The sequence below is a fragment of the Penicillium griseofulvum genome, assembly GCF_001561935.1.
Source record: "Penicillium griseofulvum strain PG3 chromosome Unknown contig_86, whole genome shotgun sequence".
Taxonomy (NCBI): Eukaryota; Fungi; Ascomycota; class Eurotiomycetes; order Eurotiales; family Aspergillaceae; genus Penicillium; species Penicillium griseofulvum.
Genome location: NW_024467473.1, coordinates 672772 through 691903, shown reverse-complemented (window position 1 = coordinate 691903; position 19132 = coordinate 672772). Strand labels below are relative to the sequence as shown.

Below are 19132 nucleotides of genomic sequence, written 5' to 3'. Positions count from 1 at the left end.
CTAGTTTGGGAGATGCGTTGCAGATTGACACTCGAAGAGAAACGGAGCTATAGCTGCTCTACTAGACGGAATAATTTGGCTGACACAAATTGGGTTGTCGAGCTGAGAGATATGTCTTTCAACGTGGATTTAGAAATTGCTGATTCAGCGACCACCCCTGTCCAGGTGGACAGGGGCCCCTCCCTGGTGGAGCGGGCGCCTGCAGAACTCCACAAACGGTATATTCGAGCTGTGACACGCTAATCTTAGGCTATGAGATGCTCTCAATAGTGATGTCTAGTTCTTCAAAGTCGTTGAATTGGTTCCCTCAGTACTAGCATATACGGACATCCTGCGATCCATTACAAAAAGAAGCACATATAATGTTTTGTTCTACATTTCAAAATTGCCATGCATCAGCCATTCCAGCAGCACACTTAACTCCTTGATCCCGCCGCCCTCCTCGCCCCAGATTTTCAACCGCTCAATCACCACCCGCACACAATCTGCCCAATCAGGCGGAATGGTCACATATTCAGCCGAGGGGCGTTGCGTCAGCTTTGCGCGGAATCCCGCAACCAGGCAAAGCGCATGGTTAAAACGCACTCGACATGCTCCCCATGACCCCGGATGCCGGAAGAATGGCACCTCGGTCTTGATGCGATAAACTGCCAGCAGTAACGCCTCGCTCGCTTTGACCCCATACAGCGCCGCCATTCCTGGATCGAGTGGTACATGGATGCACAGATACAGATACGCGCGGCAGAGAAGTTCGCGCACCTCGACGTATCGCTCACGACTTAGCTTCATGAGCTCGCCCTCCTTCGGTCCGGGGGAGGATTCGAGAGGCATGTTGAACCGGAGTGTATGTGGGAGACAGTTTACCCACTGCTGGAGTTGCCCTTCAAGCTGGGTCAGGGTTTCTGCTAGAATCTTGATGGTCGGTAGATCGATATCCGGGGAGAGGACGCGGACCGCATTGCGAGCCCGATTTAGAAGCCTGCGCAAGAAGATCTCGGCCAGGTAATAGTAGGACGATGCTGCTTCAAGGTCTGTGGACGAGGGACTAGAAAACATCCACCCAGGGCTGTCAGACGGTTGTCTTGTGGGGAAGCCCGGGAGAGAATAAGGAAAGTCGGAGAGACTGAGGTCACAGGGCGGGAGATCCGTTAGTTCATATCGAACCTCACTATTGTATGTCAGTCAATTGTGTGAGGATTTGAGCTCGGTGGTGTATCGATGTTATACCATTCGGACTTCAAGCATGTCCAGTAGAGGCGCTGCTCCAGACCTGGGAGAGTTAGGCATATCCACAACGGAAAGGTTAGATCACCCACTCTCTTCCTGCGCACTCCTAATCGTCTTTCCCTCGCGGTGCTTCAAACGATACGTTTGCCATAGCATGGATGCTGTCCGGAACATTTTCCAGCCCGGAATCGGCTCCATATTATACTGATACCAAATTCTGCTCGGGAGTTAGACATTCGTATCTCGAAGTAGTTGAGAGGAAGGAGCCCACCCGAATAAACAAAGACACTGCACGCCCAGTAAGGTATCGTCGAGATACGCAGTGGAGATGCGCTTACGTGCCATGGAGAGGAAGGTCAACGACTCCTTCATTCGGTGTTCGGGAACTGACATAGTCACATAAGTGACTGGTGGACTAAATGATGGTTCATTATATGAGACTTCGCGGGTTTCGTCGTCGGGATAATTCCCCCAGATGGCAGCAAGCGCAAAAATAAGTAGTACCAAGCAGGACGAGGCGGACCATTCAATGCCATTTTCCAGCACTCGAGCGATATGAAAGTCAAGCTGTTCCGGGTCAACGATCGGGTTCTTGGTCCAGATCTTGGTCATAAAAATTTCGCGCAGTTCGAGGAGCCTTTGGGGATCTAGGCTTGGTAGAGCTGTAACTGCCTATTAGTATATGATCCTGGGATATGATGCATCGAGAAGACCATACCCGTTTGAAAGCGATCTGGCTTCTCAGAATACGCTGCCATCGGAAAAGTCGACGCAGGCTTCTCTTTCGGGAAAATAGGCCAGCTAAGGATCATGTCCGAGCCGGTAATGGGCGTTTTGGGTGCATCATTGCGCGAGATTGACTCGGAATCTACTTCATCCACTGGGGATGGCGACGCCTGTTGCGAAAAAAGAGGAGGCGACCGATTCAAAGATAGGCTCTCTGATAGAAGACGCTCTTGACGTTCTACTGCGTCTAGGATTTTTGCGCCCCATGTATCTAGACTTTAAAATAAAATTGGTTGTCATTAGATGCCTCGGCTAATGGAAAAGGCTCTATGGGAACCGACACTGAAATGGCATCTTTCTCCGGATACTCGCAAGTTACACCCCGCTGGATACATTTAGCACACACTGGCCGTGCCGAATCGCATCGGGTCTTGCTGAGACGACAGGCATCGCACGCGGTGAGTACCCGAGTATTCTTTCGAGCTCGCGCAGTCGAAGGGTCCATTCTTCCTGGGGCGTCCTGCAGTCAGACATGGGCTTAGAAGAAGATATGTAAAAGGCCAAGAGAAAAACGACGATGTTAGTGATTGGTGATGGGCTAGGCGAATGGCTGAATTCCTCCAATCAAGCCACGACGGCCTCATTTAGCCGGGAAAATCACCCAAACAAAGCCGGACGAATATCTAAAGTCCCCGCCAATATTTGGTGCGATCCACTTGGAATTTACCCCGGGCCACCACTTCCTGGCTGGATGTTCCAATCAACACTTCATATGTCCCCTGTTCGCTCTTCCACATGTCCTCGATTTCGTCCCAGAAGCTGGTCGCATATCTGTCCACCTGAATGTCAACCGTTTTTTCTTCCCCGGGCTGCAGGAATACTTTTTCAAAACCGTGCAGTTCCTTGTTTGGGCGCGGGGTTGGGGATTCCGGAGCGGAGATGTATAGTTGGAGAATCTGAGCGCCCGCCAATTTTCCCGTGTTTTTGATTTGCACGGTGGCGACCGTAGGATGGTCCATGTTGAAGATCTCAGGGGTGACGGTAACGTTTGGTGAAACCTTGAAGGTCGTGTATGACAGGCCATGACTACAATACGGTTAGATGAGACTAGGAGACGGAGGAACCAACTTACCCAAATGGAAAGAGGACTTCTCGTCCAGTCTTCTCGTAAAATCGATAACCCGCATAGATGTCCTCGCCGTACAGCACTCGACCACCTACACTAGCATAGTTCAGGTAGGCCGGGTTGTGTTTCACATCCGCTGGCCAGGACAAGGGCAGCTTTGCGCATGGGTTGACCTCTCCGAAGAGGACATCGGCAATTCCATGACCTGTCTCGTTACCTCCATACCAGGCCTGCACAATGCACGGGGCCTGGTCGACCCACGGCATCGTAACTGGTGTGCCGGATTGATTGACGATGACAGTCTTGTCTCCGGCAGCCTTCAGCACCTTCGAGATCAACTGGTCAACTCCCGGTGGCAGATCCATATGTGTGCGATCAAACCCTTCAGATTCCCAGTCTTTGTTGAGCCCGGTGCAAAGAATGGTGTAGTCGGCCTCTACGGCAGCTTTCACGGCATTCTCAATCATTTCATCCTGGTTCATCCGTAGACAAGCCCCAAGATTTGCGGCGCCGCCACCGAAATTCACCATTCCCACGCTTTTCATTGTGCTAGTGTTAGCAGAGCCGAACTCAATCCGAATCTTGTATGTAGTTCCAGCAACTAGTTCTTTTGATCCCAGCTCCTCGATGGTGCCTTTGCCAAAGAATGCTGTCCCGCGTGTCTGGCTCGTGGTGTTATCGATCACTAGCTCGTCGTTAATGTAGAGATTTGCGGTACCGAACACACTCAGGCCAAAATCCCAAAGTCCAGAGGAGTCAGGTGTGAAGTCGCCAATCAGCGTGGCCCAGAAAAGTCCTCGGTTGAGGCCGGGAGCATAGTAGTCCATGAACTGGAAGGCTGTCGTCGATACAGGCTCAGTGCTGAGTAAATGTCGTTCCTCGCCCATTGGCTCGTTGTAGAAAAAAATGACAGCATTGCTTAGGAGACGGTCTATCACAGGGAGCATTCTATGGGCGTATGCACCTGCTTCGTACAGTATCTCCGCGTTGGGAAGTGCTTCCCTGCAGGCGTCGTATAACGAGACAGAGTAATATGGCTCAAGTGACGCACTGCCACCACCCGATATTGCGGGTGTCTTCATGTGAGATCCAATTAAGGCGATCTTTTTGAGCTCCCTTGAGAGGGGCAAGATGCCTTCGTTCTTGAGAAGGACGATGCTGTTCGCACAGACTTTGCGATTCAAAGCTCTATCCTCTGGGAAATTCCGTCCTTGCTCCACTTCTGAAACTTGGACCTGACTCGCTTGCTTCACGAATTCCAAAACCTTTCGCGCTCGTGCATCAATAGTCGATTGCTTGATCAGTCGAGCCTGCACCGCGGACTCGATAAACTTTCCCCGATATCTGGACACACCTGGCATTTCTAGGTCGAGGCCCGCATTCATGGAGTCGATGGTTGTGTAGGTCCCGTACCAGTCGCTCATAACTAGCGGATTCCACTTCCATTCCTCACGGATGAGATTGATCATGCGCGCATCTTCCACCACATGCTTCCCATTGATTTTGTTATACGAGGTCATGATCGCGCCGGGGTTCGCATCTCTCGCCGCAATCTGGAAGGGTCGTAGGTAGATCTCGCGCAAGGCTCGCTGAGTGACGAGGACATCCACTGCCCGGCGTTCATGTTCCTGGTCGTTGCCCACAAAATGTTTTACTGTGGAAATGACTCCTTTGCTTTCACATCCGAGGATGATTGATTTAGCCAGAATGCCCGAGAGATGCGGATCTTCCGCAAACGATTCGAACCCGCGGCCACCGAGGGGTGCACGCTGCATGTTGATTGTCGGACCCAGCCAACAATGCGCCCCTTTCGTAATGCACTCATCACCCAACAACTCCCCCGCTTTGTATATCAGATCTCGATCCCAGGTGGCGCCGAGAGCTGTACCGCAGGGCAAACATGCGGCGGGGATGCCGGCAAAGAATTTCGTGCCCCGGATACCATTGGGACCGTCGGTTGCGCGAATTGAGGGAACGTTGAATTCGGGGATAGGATGTGTGTGCCAGAAATCAATTCCTGTTTTCGTTAGCGGATGATGACCTCAAAGATCACCGTGTCTGCGTTACCGGATAAAATAGCAATTTTGTCCTGCTCGCTGATGTTTGCTAGAACATGGTCTACATCGAATGTCTCAGGCATAGTGAACACTTGGAAAAGTAACAATGTCACTAAAAAAAGAAATCTATGCTTGTAATCTCTATGAGCGAACAGAAGTAGACCATGCGGCGACTACATATAAGTACCTCCGCAGTCGATCTCGAACTTTTTACGTCGAACTCATGTTTCACTATGACCTCTAAACGCGATTGCCCCGAGCCTCTGACATCCCAACACTCCCGATACGTTGCGGCGGAGACTCCCCGGCTTGGTGGGGGCCTACCAGGATCCCCGCATCTCCTAGCCCTATCCACGTGCTTTATCGGGGCAGTGTTTTCAAGATCACATATGCACCGGATTTTAGGCCGAGCGAGATGGCTTTCCCTTTCCGCTTTAGTGCTCACTCCTAGCCGCTTTTTGCTCACTGAGTAAAACTGAGCACGCCCCTGAGTATTACATAATCATTAAACTTGCTCACTGAGCATCGGGTGATCATTACATAAGCCGGATGATCCCCCTCACTGAGCGTGACCTGAGTCCTCCGACTTGCTCACTAAGCACGACCTGATTATTACATAAGCTCAAGGGCTTGCTCACTGAGCGTCACCTGAGCAAAGTTGGAGCAGCTAAGTCAGCAGCTCACCTCAATAAAATGCACCACGCTAGCCACATCCCAATGCAGTCGTTCACCCAGCACTCTTGACCGTTGTCCCCTCAACGAAAGGCTGGCGTTATCAATGTGGCGGTCGATCCTAGTTATTTCGCCTCTAGTTAGGAGGCAAATGCACAGTATGGCCATATTTATTAGCATTACTATTCTACAGCTATACCACTATTTAGCTCGTCAAGTCTCGCATTCACAATACTATCTCTACATAGTTACAGGAAATATCCAACCCTCTATTTTTAGTTCTACAATATTAAGGAATATTCCAGAAAAGTCCAGTTAAAATAGTTTATAAATCCAATTTAGTGTTTTATTCTGATTTTTCTTTCTCACTTAATTCCTAACAGACTATCGCTCTTACTACTACCACTTACTCCTAGGAACAAAGGAGCTCTAGCGACCTAGACATTCGCAAAAATATTCTAGACCGGTTATATCTACTAGATTATCTACCTACCTATAACAAAATTTATAGCCCCTCATTTACTAGATATTCTAACTAGACTGCGACATCGCCCATGGACGGGCGGGTGGGCATAGCCCATGGGCCTTATGTAAGCGGGAAATGGGCCCTATGGATAGGCCCATGGACGGGCCCTACCCTTAGGGCCCACAGGCTGTGGGCGTTATAGGCGCCCGTGGGCCTTTTTAGTAAGCAAAATTTCTTAACCTCGTGACTTACATTATTTGTGCATTTTTTCTCTATATTTTTAAGTAATTTAATTATATATATATAGTAGTAGTATTAGTATATAGTAGGTTTAGAAGCCTTAATATAATAATTTAGCACTACTATTAATTTTCTGACCTCGGTTAGAAAATTGAGCTTTAGAAGCCTCTATATAATAATTTAACTCGATAGTTAATTTTCTAACTAGGGTTAGAAAATAGTAATAGAAGCCTTTATATAATAATTTAATATAACTATTAGTTTTTTAACTAGGGTTAGAAAATTAAGCTTTAGAAGCCTTTATAAACTAACCTCGGGACTTATAGTTATTATATATTTATACTAATATAATATAAATTAATTATTACTAGGCTTACTATACTTCCTTACTTCTTTTAAATTAGAGCGCCTTTAAGTACTAACCTTATTGTCAGCAATTTAGCAGATAATATATTATAGCCTAAGGATAGGTTATAATATTTAGTAGGGAAGTTGGATTAGATAAGCTTTATATCTTATATAATATAATTATATAAGATATAGTGAGGACTATACTTAGCTATTTTAGGATAGATAGAGGGTGAATATATTATTATTATTATTATTTTTTATTTATACTAGCTAGTAAAAATAATCATTCTTTATATAGCTAGTTAGAAGGCAAATACTAGCAGTATAGAATGTTATAGAAAGCCATTAATAATAATTAATAATATAAAATAACTTTATTATTTATAGCGATATTAAGTGACTCATAATATAGTTTACCGTATATTATATATCTAAGGATTGCTTAGATAGTACCGGTAATATATATCTCATTTCTCACACACTATAAATATATATATATCTTACTTATACTACTATTATATACTATTATACTCACACCCCCCCTTAATCCTTATAACCTCTATAAGGATTATAAGTATATAGTATAATAGTAGTATATATATAAGCCCTTATATAGTATCTAGATTAGCTAGATCTATAAAGGCTTTATATAAGATATTATTAATATTCTTTATTAAAAAGTCTACTAGTATATATTTAGAAGGTATTTAATTAATAGTTACCTTACCTTCTAATATAGCTTACCTTATAAAATAATATATTATTTTAATATACTTTAATCGCTTATAAAATTTAGGATTCTTAGCTAGCTTCTTAGCTAATTCACTATTAACTAAGATAGTAGGTATAGTATTTATATACCCTAGGTCTAGCTCTATATTTAAAGAATTAAATATATTAGCTAGATATATAGCTTCTTTAGTAACCTCTTTTAGAGCTATATACTCTGCTTTATAACTACTAAGTACTATTGATTTTTATAGTTAAGAATTCTAACTAATAGGGTTATTTAGCCCTATATTAGGGCTTAGGCTAAATATATAGCCTAATATAGATCTTCTTTAATCTAAATTATTACCCTAATCGGTATTAGAATAACCTTTAATATAAAGGTTATTACCTAAGTAATTATATACTAGTCCTATATTAGGATATACTAATAGATATTTCTAGATCCTATTAAGGGCTATAAAATAGTCTTTACTAGGATTACTTATATATCTAGTATAGTATATAGTAGCAAAGGTTATATCTAGCCTAGTCTTTAGGGCTAGATAGAGTAAAGACCCTATTTATTTCTAATATTCTTTAATATTATTAGGGCTTGCTATAGTAGTGCTTTTTCTAAGCTTTAGCCCCGGTTTACCTAGTATTTTAATAGGCTTATAACTAAGATTATTATATATAGAGAATTTAGTTAATATCTTCTCTATATACCCTTTTTAGTCTATATATAGTATCTTATCTTTATAGTTAATAGTTATACTATTACCTAAAAATAAAGATACTATACTAATTTCTTCTATCTTTATATAGTTACTAATTTTAGCTACTATATTATATATATAGCTTAAATCCTTATATATTACTAATATATTATTAACGTAATATATTAATATATATTTATCTTTAGGGTTTATATATATACCTTTATCGTATATAAAAACCCTAAATCCGAATTTAGCTAATATATTAGATAGATAGTTATATTAAAGCCTAGGGCTTTGTTTTAGACTATATAGTACTTTCTTTAAATAGTAGCACTTTTTTAGGTTATTATATACTCCTATAGGTAAGATAGTATATATATTAGTATCTATATTAGTATATATAAAGGCATTTTTAATATTATATTATAGTACGTACTAGCCTTTATTAACTACTATTATTAATATTAGATACTAAGACTCAATTCTATAAGTAGTAGAAAAGGTTTCTAGGAAGTTAATACCTAGTTTTTAATAAAATCCTTAAATAACCTACCTAGCTTTATATCTAATAGTCCTATTACTATTAGTTATATAGTCCTTATCTAGATTAGGACTATTAATAGGTTTTTTCTTAAAAACCTATCTATCCCTAATAGGGGTTATATTAGGTAGTATATTAACTATTTTATAGGTTTCTTACTTTTCTAACTCTTTTACCTTTACTAGGCAAGCCCTAAACTATTTATCCTTTTTAGGACTATTAATAGCTTTATCAAAGCTATTAGGTTTAGATAATAGCGAGGTAGTTAGTATAAACCTACTATCTATATTAGTCTCTATAGAGCTAATATAGTTAGCTAGTATAGTATCCTTTATAGTATATAATATAGGGATTTACACCTCTACCCTATAATTAAGGTTAGTAGTAATTCTAGAGGTTTCTCCTCTAGTTATTATTTTATTATTATTACTATCTTTATTATCCTTAATAGGATTAATAGGATCTATACTAGCTTCCCTAGGGTTTAAGGAGCTTAGATTTTACTTATTAGGACTATTAGAGCTATTAATAATAGCCTTAATATTATCGGGATTTATATTACTAAATGTATTTTTATATATAGTAATATCCTTAGACTATAGGTATTTTCGTCTTTTATAGTCCTATAATTTATAATAGTTATAATTACTATAACTTATTAATATAGCTTCTTCCTTTCTAGGAGATAGCTTTATTTTATATATATTTATATAATAATAGGCTAGAGAGCCCTAAGTCCTAATATTAGATATATTAGGTCTTACCCTATTTAATACTTTATATAGGGTTATAAATCCTAAAGCCCTATAAGGGGTCCTATTATATATATAGGTAATAGCTTAGAGTACTTCTCCCTATAGATAATTAGGGCTTTTAGATTAAATAAGTACTACTCTTACCTTATTAAATAAGGTAAGATTTATTCTTTTAATTAACCTATTAGGTTCTTTAGTATAACTAGGGGTAGTTATATAACTAATACTATATTTAGTTAGGGCTAATTAAAAGGGTTTATTAATATATTCTCTACCTTTATTAGTAAAGAATTACTTAATCTTTTTATTTATAGCGTTTTCTATTAAGGCTTTAAAATTTTCAAATACTTTATAAGTACTATCTTTAGAATAAAGTAAGGTAATCTATAGATATCTAGATTTTTTATCTAAGAAGGTAATATAATACCTATATTTATTATAGGTAGGTAGTAATAGTCTACCTAAATCACTATAAATCCTATCTAAAATATTATATTTAGTAGGATTATTTAACTTCCTATATATATATCTATTATCTTTAGATAATAGACATACCTTACATTTTTTATCTAAGAATACTTTAATATATTTTAGGGTTATATTAACCCCTAGGGCTTTTAATATAATAATTTTTAAGGGCTAAATATTTATATACCCTAATCTTATATACTACTTTTTAATAGTATCAACTATACTATTATCGATAGTCCTTTTAGGGATATAGCTATTAGTACTATTAATAGGTATACTAGGGTAATCAATCCTAGTAGCTAATATAGTATTAGTAGCCTTTTATAATATAGTAACTCTTATATAATATAGATTATCTTTCTTATTAGCTATAGTAACTATTCTTTTTAGAGGTATATATAAATATACCTTATTTTTTATAAATAGAGCTATTAAATTATCTAACTAGTATATACTAATAAGATTAATACCTAAATTAGGTATATAATATACATTTCTTAGTAAGTATATATAACTAGTAGTAGATTTAATATATATATTACCTTTATAAGTTACTTTAAGAGTATTAGCTTTACCCTACCTAACTATAGTAGTAGTAGGCTTATAAAAAGAAAGATAATTTAATTTATATATAGTACTAATAGTAGTAGCACTATTAAGTATAAAATCCACTTTTTCTAGTATAGGGTTTAGCCCTATACTATCTAGTGGTTTTTTAGCTAATATCTTAGTACTATATATTAAAAGAGGATATACCTCTTCTAGGTTATCGCCTATACCTAGTAGTTAATTATTAGCCTATTTATTAGGCTAGTTATTAACCTTAGTATATAACTTTTTATCTAATTTACTAGGTAAATTAAATAGATTAGATAACATATCTATATCTTTAGTAGATTTAGGTATATCTACTATATTAGATATAATCTAATCTTATTATTTATAATCTTTAGGAATCTTAGGGCTAAACCTAGGTTTTAGGTTTTTAGCTCTATTATATAATTCCTTAGTAGTAAGAATTAGGGATTTAATAGTCTTTTTAGCCCTTTTACCTTTTAGAATCTAGCCCTTAGGGGCTAGATTAGGAAGTAGTAGCTAGTAGCTATTAGTATTATAACTAATAAGCTTATAATATTAGTAGTATTTTCCTTTAAAAGGCTTATTTTTATATAATTTATAATACTTATATTTAAGTATTATAATATTTGTATAATAACTACCCTTATATATATAAGATTCTCTACCTCTAGCTTCGTTAATTAAGCTAAAAAATAGAGTTTCAGCTATATATAAATTAGGGTTATTTCTTAAAGACTAGGTTATATTTTAAATAAACCCTTTATAGTTATTATTTAGACTATTAAGAACCTAGGTTATTACTACCTAATTAAGTAGTTTAATACCTTTACCCTTAAGGTTATTAACTAGGGTTTTAACCTTATTAAAATATTCTTCTATTAAATTAAAATTACTTAATATAGTATTAAAGAAATCTTTTAAGGTTAAATATTTAATAGTAAAACCCTTAAGGTTATATAGGGCTTCTAAATAAAGCTAGGCCTTATTAGCACTCTCTATATCTTTTAGATATAGGAGGGGGCTATTATTATAATAAAGCTTTAAAACTAATATAGCCTTATTATTTTTAACACTAACAGAGGGAGTTGTTACGCACTGCTAACTGGTCACAGTTAGGTTAGATGGGTTCCGGGTATACTTGCCTTAATACTCCTCGCGTATCCAACGTCAACGGTCTATCGCAACTGAGCTATTGCCTGCAAGGCCTTACTGTAGCCTAAGTCCTGTTGAGAGATCGAGGAACGATGCTAGTGAGAGCGCCGAGTAGATCTATACCAGGGTATTAGTCTACTCGTGAGTATTATTAAGTTATAATCAAGTAAAGAGTTATAGTAGTCTAAAAGGTAAATATAAGTAACAATATATAATTAAAGACGAAGAACTGAACTAAGTATATAAATAAGTGTCCTTATATATCCTTCGATTCCTATTCCTAGTATGACTCCCTAGAGTTACCGCTAGAGTCGCTATATACTCCTATATATACTTCTTAAAGTCGATATAGGAGTTATAGTTACGTATCCCTAGTTCTGTGTATAACGATTCCTAGTGTAAGTAATATCCGATACCCTAAAGTATATACGTACCAGAAACCTCCTAGCAGGGAGTCTAATTAAGCTTAATTATACTTTTACTCACTAAGCGTAAATAGGTTTTCTCTTTCCTAAATACCTAGGGATACTAAAGTATTAGATACTATATATAATCTACTAATAGATAGATTAGTTAGCTCTCGGTAGCCTATCTATATACCTAATAAGGTACTATCGACTAGTAATAGGTAGTTCTGTAATATTATCTCCCCCTCCCTTAAGGTTTCGTTCTTAAAGCCCTTTAAAGCTATCGACTACCTCTTAGGTAAGTAATATCGGTTATTTTTCTTTTTCTCTTTTTCTTATTCTCTAGTTATATACCCTTTATACTATACTAGTTAATAACGCGACTCGTAAATAAAATAGACTTACTTAATATCGATTAATTTTAATAAATGGTTTAGTTACTAAATACCCCTATAAACATTGCTTTTCCTATAGTATCTCCTATATAGCGGATCCTAAGTACTATAACTATACCGAATGTACTTGTTAAGGTCGGAAATATATAAAAAGGTTCTATAGTAAAACTAAGTAGTAAAAGGTATTATATAAGTAGTAGAAAATTAATAAAGAGCTTACCTAGGCTAAAAAATAGTAAATAGATATAATAATAAAAATAATATATTTACGTAAATAACGCTAATTCTTACGTTCTTAGAATAATCGGATATTAGATTATAATTCTGCGTTAATAGAGTAGTTAAATACTAAGGATCCTCTATCTACTAAGGATCTTACTAAGCTAGATCGCCTCGCTAATAAATATAATACTTAAGCCCTTACTACTATATTAGAGGATCCTACTTTAACCTAGATATTTAATCCCCTATCCCCTTTTATCTTAGAGGGGATAGACCTATCTTTCCTAGTTAACGATTCTTCTAGTAGAACTATTAAACTAACTAGGGGCAGCCCCTTAGGTTCTTAATAGGTTCCTAAGTATTTTTAGAGATATTATACCCTTTCTATCTTACTAAGTAGTAAGGCTTTCTACTTATTCGCTTTATTTCTAGGATTTCTTTAACCTTATATTCGTTTTCAGTTTCCTCCTCTAATTCTATATTTATTATAAGTTTAGCATTATTTAGTATAGGTTTAAGTAACGAGATATAAAATACTAGATAGAGTTTTTATATACTTTCTAGTAGCTTTAAGCGATAGTTAACTAATCCTAGTTTTTCTTTAATTTCGAATAGTCTTAACTATAGGTAGTCTAATTTATTATTAGATTACTTAGTTTTAATATTATAGCGTAAAAGATAAACCTTTTCTCCCCCCTTTAGGTTAGGTCCCTTTTTATATTTTTAGTTATAATACTTCTTTATCTATAGATTAACGAAGTCGATATCTCTAGACAGTTATAGGTATAACTATTTCAGCTTGTTAGCCTTTAATCTCGCTGATTCTACTATAGCTACCTTACCGATTAGTTATCTATAAACCATAGGGTTATACCTATAATTAGTAAAGAATAGTGATTCTCAAATTATAGAGTAAATAGTATTATTATATACTAGTTATACTATTAGTAGTAGTCCTACCTAGTTATCTTATTAGTAGTTTATGTAGTATTATAGGTACTACTTTAGGGTTTAGTTTACTCTTTTAATTTAACTATTAGTTTATAGGTAGTATACTATAGAGAGTCTAAGCTTAATACCTATCTAATCTATAAAGGATTACTATATATTTAATATAAATAATTTATCTCTATCTAATATGATTTTAGTTAGTAGTCTGTAGTTTATAACTATATATTATAGGACTATATTCGCTATTTAATCTACGTTAAGAATTTCTATAGTTGGAATTATATAGGTATATTTAGTAAGCCTATCGACTATAACTATAATTATATTATATTTTTCTAAGACTAATAGCTTTATAATAAAGTCTATAGTAATCTATTCCTATAGGTTAGTTAGTATCTTAAATAGCTATAATTCTCCGTAAGGTACGTATTATATAGGCTTATTTCTTTAGTACGTATTATAGCCTTAGATATAGAATCTAACTTTACAGTTTATATTTAGAAAATAATAATTTCGCGAAATATATTTTACTATCTTTTCTATTCCTATATATCTATAAGTAAGGTTGTTATAATATTTCTTAATCACTTCTTCCTAGAGTTTAACTAGGATATAGATTAATCTATATAGGTAGAATAGACTACTTTTATCTTTAATAAGTTTATTATTTTCTCTAAGGAGTTAATTAATCGTATCTATTTCTAGTTCTTTCCTAATTCGTTATAGTAGGTCACTATCTTTAACCTCTACTATTATAGCTAGTAATTATTTATTATACGAGATAGTACTATCTAAGTTTTATCTTAGTATAGTAGGTTCCGCTACTTTAGTACTTAACTTATAGTCTAGTCGCTAACTTAATATATCTACTTAGCTATTTTCTGTTCCTTTATAATATTCGATTCTAAAATCGTATTATATAAGGGTTTCTACCTATCGCGCTTGTTATTATATAAGAACTTTTATAGTAGTAAAAAAGGTAAGGTTCTTATAATTAGATTTAACTATTACTATATATTTCGCTCCTTCTAGATATACTCTCTAGACTTAGAATATTAATACTATAGCTAGTAGTTCTTTATTATATATATTATAGTTAAGTTCTGCGGGTATTATCTTTCTTAACTAGAATATAACTGGTCGATATTTCCTATCTAGTCTTAGCTATATTAGTCTAGCTCCTAGGGCGTAGTCTAATATATCTATTTCTATAATAATTAGTTTATCGTAGCTAAATATAGCCACAATTATCCTTTAGCTAAAGAGTTATTTAAGTTATTAGAACGACTCTTCTACTACTTTATCCTACTTAAATTTCTAGTCTTTCTTAGTAAGTTAATAGAGTCTTAATACTACTCTAACGTATCTATTAATGATTTTTTAGTAGTAGTTAATAAGACTAAGAAATTACTATACTTCCTTAATAGTCTTAGGTATTAGCTATTCTATAATACTCTTAACCTTATCTTCCTCTATCCTAAGTCCGTCCGGGCTAATATAATATCCTAAGAATAATATTTCTTAGATATAGAATTTATATTTCTTAAGTTTAAGAGTAACCTTTACTTCTCTTAACTTCTATAGTACTAGCTTATTATAGTTAATATAATCTTTAAGGGTTACTAAAAATACTAAGATATCGTCTAGATACGTAATAACGAAGATATTAAGATATTCCTCTAGCGCTTTAAAAATAAAGCATTAGAATATAGCTAGTATATTAGTAAGGCTAAAGGGTATAACCTTATATTTGTAGTATCTAAACTTAGTTCTAAATACCGTTTTCTATTCGTAGCCTAGCTTAATTCTAATATAGTGATATATATTAGTAATATTATATTTTAAGAAATACTTTGCTCCTCCGATCTAGTCTTATATCTCGTAGATTAAAGGTAATAGGTATTAGTCCTTAATAGTAATTAAATTTAGATATTAATAGTCTATATAGAGTTAAAGGCTCCTATCTTTCTTTAGTATAAAGATAATCAGGTATCTAGCCGATAACTTTAAGGCTCGGATATAACCTTTCTATAGGTTCTTATTAATATATTCTTTAAGTATTTAGGATTCTTTCTATAATAACTAATAGATAGGTTTAAAAGTAGGTTTAGTACCCTCTATTATATTAATTTTATAGTCGAAAGGCCTATATTTAGGTAATACTCTATTAGTAGGTACTATAAAAATATCTATAAACTCCTAGTATTCGTCTAGAATCTAGGGTTTATTACTAGTTATATATAGCTTTTTATTTTTAATAATTACGTATTCTACTAGTTCCTAGTTAAATATACTAGGTAACTATTCTATAGTATCTAGGGTAACGCCTGTGACTAATACTCTAGTCTTCTTCTTCTAAGACTATCTATTCTTACCCTATTAGCTAGACTTCTTCTAATACGTTTTATAGTTGTTATACTATTCTATATATTTATACCTATCGAAGGTAATCTATCCTAACTACTAATTAATACTTAGGTTATACTTTCTAAGCTATAGAACTCCTAAAATAATATTATAGTCTCCCGTTTCTAGAATATTAAACTTAATTAGTTCTAAGTATCTATAGATAGATATTAGTAATATAATAGTTTCCTTACTTACTCTACTAGAGAAGACTTCTCTATCAAGTCCTACTATAAGGATAATATATAATAATAGTTTAGTAAGGACTTATTAGGCTTCTTAGAACCTAGGGTTTATAAAATTATTTATTACTCCTAAGTTAATAAGAGTCTAAGCCTTTCCTATTAGTAAGATTATATATAGTTTAATATATATTCTTAGTAAAGTTACTACTAGCTATACTATTAAACAGCCCTAGTAGTTATATATCTATTAGCTATTATACTATACTCCTTAGTACTCTTAGTTCTATTATAGCTTCTTTATCTACCTTAGTAGCTAAGGTTCGATACTAAGATCTAACTTACTAAACCTATAGGTAGTATATATCTCGTTATAGTATATAACGCTAGCTATTCTACTATATCTTAGGTATTATATATATCCTTTATATATATAAGTAGAATCTTTATAAAGGTATCCTACTAAATCGTTACCTTCCTTAATTATATTAATAAGGTACTAGTCTAATCTACTAGGCTATATCTTTCCTTTAAGATATCCTATAGGCTTATTATCAGCCTCTTTATTATTTCGATAGTTCTTAAGACTATCTAGTGGTATTTCTAAGATTACTTAGTCGCTTCCTAGGAATACATTCGTCGTTCCTAGACTATTAGTAGTTCTAAAGATCGCGACTAGCGTTCCTAAGAGACCTACTTCTCATTCCTAAGAGTTACTAGACCATTCTAAGGAGTAGTTTAGCTCTTAAGGGACATACTAAATCTATCCCTAGCTTTCTATAGTATCCTAGTCGATTTCTAGGTAATTAATATATAGCTTATTAGCTAACCCTTTAATATATAGGTTACCTACTAATATCTCTTCTAGACTTAGGTTACTCTATCTTACTAAAAGATCTTCTAAAGATTCTATCTTTAGGTAGTCCTATTCAGTTTCTTAGGTTATATATAGTTCTTCGCGTATCGCCTATATATATTACCGTTTCTCATATAGTTTCTTCTACTTATATTCTCTTATATAGTATCTTGGTTTCCTATATATAAAATAGAGATTCTTCTATTGACGCTTATTTTACTTATCCTAAGTAGCGTCTAATTCTATTAGCTTTAGGCTATATAGATCAGGGTCTTAAAGCGCTCTATTATAGCGCCTATTACTAAAATAGCTAAATCTGTAACTCTTACCCTTTTTCTATTAGTCTATCTCTTAGCGTTCGTATCGTTACTTATTAATACGATTATTAATCTTAACTATAATCGCGATAAGTTAGTCTAAGGTTTTAGGCCTATTAATTTATACTAATTCGTCCTTAATATCTAGTTTAAGTCCTACCTCGAAGTACAGAATATATACTCGGTTAAGCAGATCTAAATAGGATATAATTTACTAGAATTCGGAGGTATAGACTAACGCGCTAGTTTATTATCTAATTTTCTATAGCTTATATTCAGCTGTTTAGGTTATATTAATATCTCTAAAGGTTCGCTCGAGATATTAGCAGAACTTATTATAGTTACTAAAGATATCTGTAGTAGTTATAGACTAATCTCCTAGTACCTTCTTATAATAATCTCGAATATATAGTTTAAGCTAGTTCTATACTTATCTATATAGGTAGGTTAATATAAAAATCACTTTACTAGCTTTAGATAGAAGCTTAGCTTTATTTATATTAAAGTATATATCTATCTAAGTAAAGAATCTTTAAAGCTTAGTTCGGTTTCCTTTAAAATACTTAGCCTTAGGTAACGCTAGCCCTTAGATAGTACTAGCTAGTACTAAAGTGGTAACTTAGGCATATATTTACGCTAGATAGTCCTTAATCTAGATATTATACTTTTCTTACTCTTAAAGTTTATTTAATAAAGTCTTTACCTACTCCTTTAGTATCTTAATCCTATTATCTCTCTTAGCGTCGGAATCGGGGTTATCGTCTTAGACTAGCTTAGTTAGGACTTTCTTTCCGAGTTAAGATATATTAGTAGTTATAACTCGAAACTTAATTTAAAACAGTCTTTAATATATTACATACTACTAACTAGTCACAGTTAGGTTAGATAGGTTCTAGGTATACTTACCTTAATACTCCTCGCGTATCTAATATTAACAGTCTATCGTAACTAAGCTATTACCTACAAGGCCTTACTATAGCCTAAGTCCTATTAAGAGATCGAAGAACGATACTAGTAAGAGCGCCAAGTAGATCTATACTAAGGTATTAGTCTACTTATAAGTATTATTAAGTTATAATCAAGTAAAGAGTTATAGTAGTCTAAAAGGTAAATATAAGTAACAATATATAATTAAAGACGAAAAACTAAACTAAGTATATAAATAAGTATCCTTATATATCCTTCGATTCCTACTCCTAGTATAACTCCCTAGAGTCACCGCTAGAGTCGCTATATACTCCTACGTATACTTCTCAAAGTTGACGCGGGAGTTATAGTCACATATCCCTAGTTCTGTATATAACAATTCCTAGTATAGGTGATATCTGATACCCTAAAGTATATACGTACCAGAAACCTCCTAGTAGGGAGTCTGATTAGGCTTGATCATACTTTTACTCACTAAGCGTGAATAGGTTTTCTCTTTCCTGAATACCTGGGGATACCAGAGTATTAGATACTATACGTGATCTACTGACAGATAGATTGGTTGGCTCTCGGTGGCCCATCTGTGCACCCGGTGGGGTACCATCGACTGGTGACGGGTAGTTCCGTAACAGGAGTCTCTATAGGCGTATATAGGTTATCTTTTATTAGGGCTGCT

The 19132-nt window shown here is 35.0% G+C and overlaps 1 protein-coding gene across 1 annotated transcript; it reads right to left on the bottom strand.

The window, feature by feature from the left end:
* Nucleotides 1-372: 372 nt before the first annotated feature.
* PGRI_036130 (Glycoside hydrolase, superfamily) lies at nucleotides 373-5219 on the bottom strand (the record flags this gene model as incomplete). Its single annotated transcript, XM_040791326.1, has 8 exons — nucleotides 373-1168; nucleotides 1228-1270; nucleotides 1317-1444; nucleotides 1499-1889; nucleotides 1946-2224; nucleotides 2681-3039; nucleotides 3086-5096; nucleotides 5147-5219. The coding sequence occupies 8 exons, from the start codon at nucleotides 5217-5219 to the stop codon at nucleotides 373-375; spliced, it is 4080 nt and encodes a 1359-aa protein (XP_040645403.1).
* Between the last annotated feature and the right edge of the window lie 13913 nt (nucleotides 5220-19132).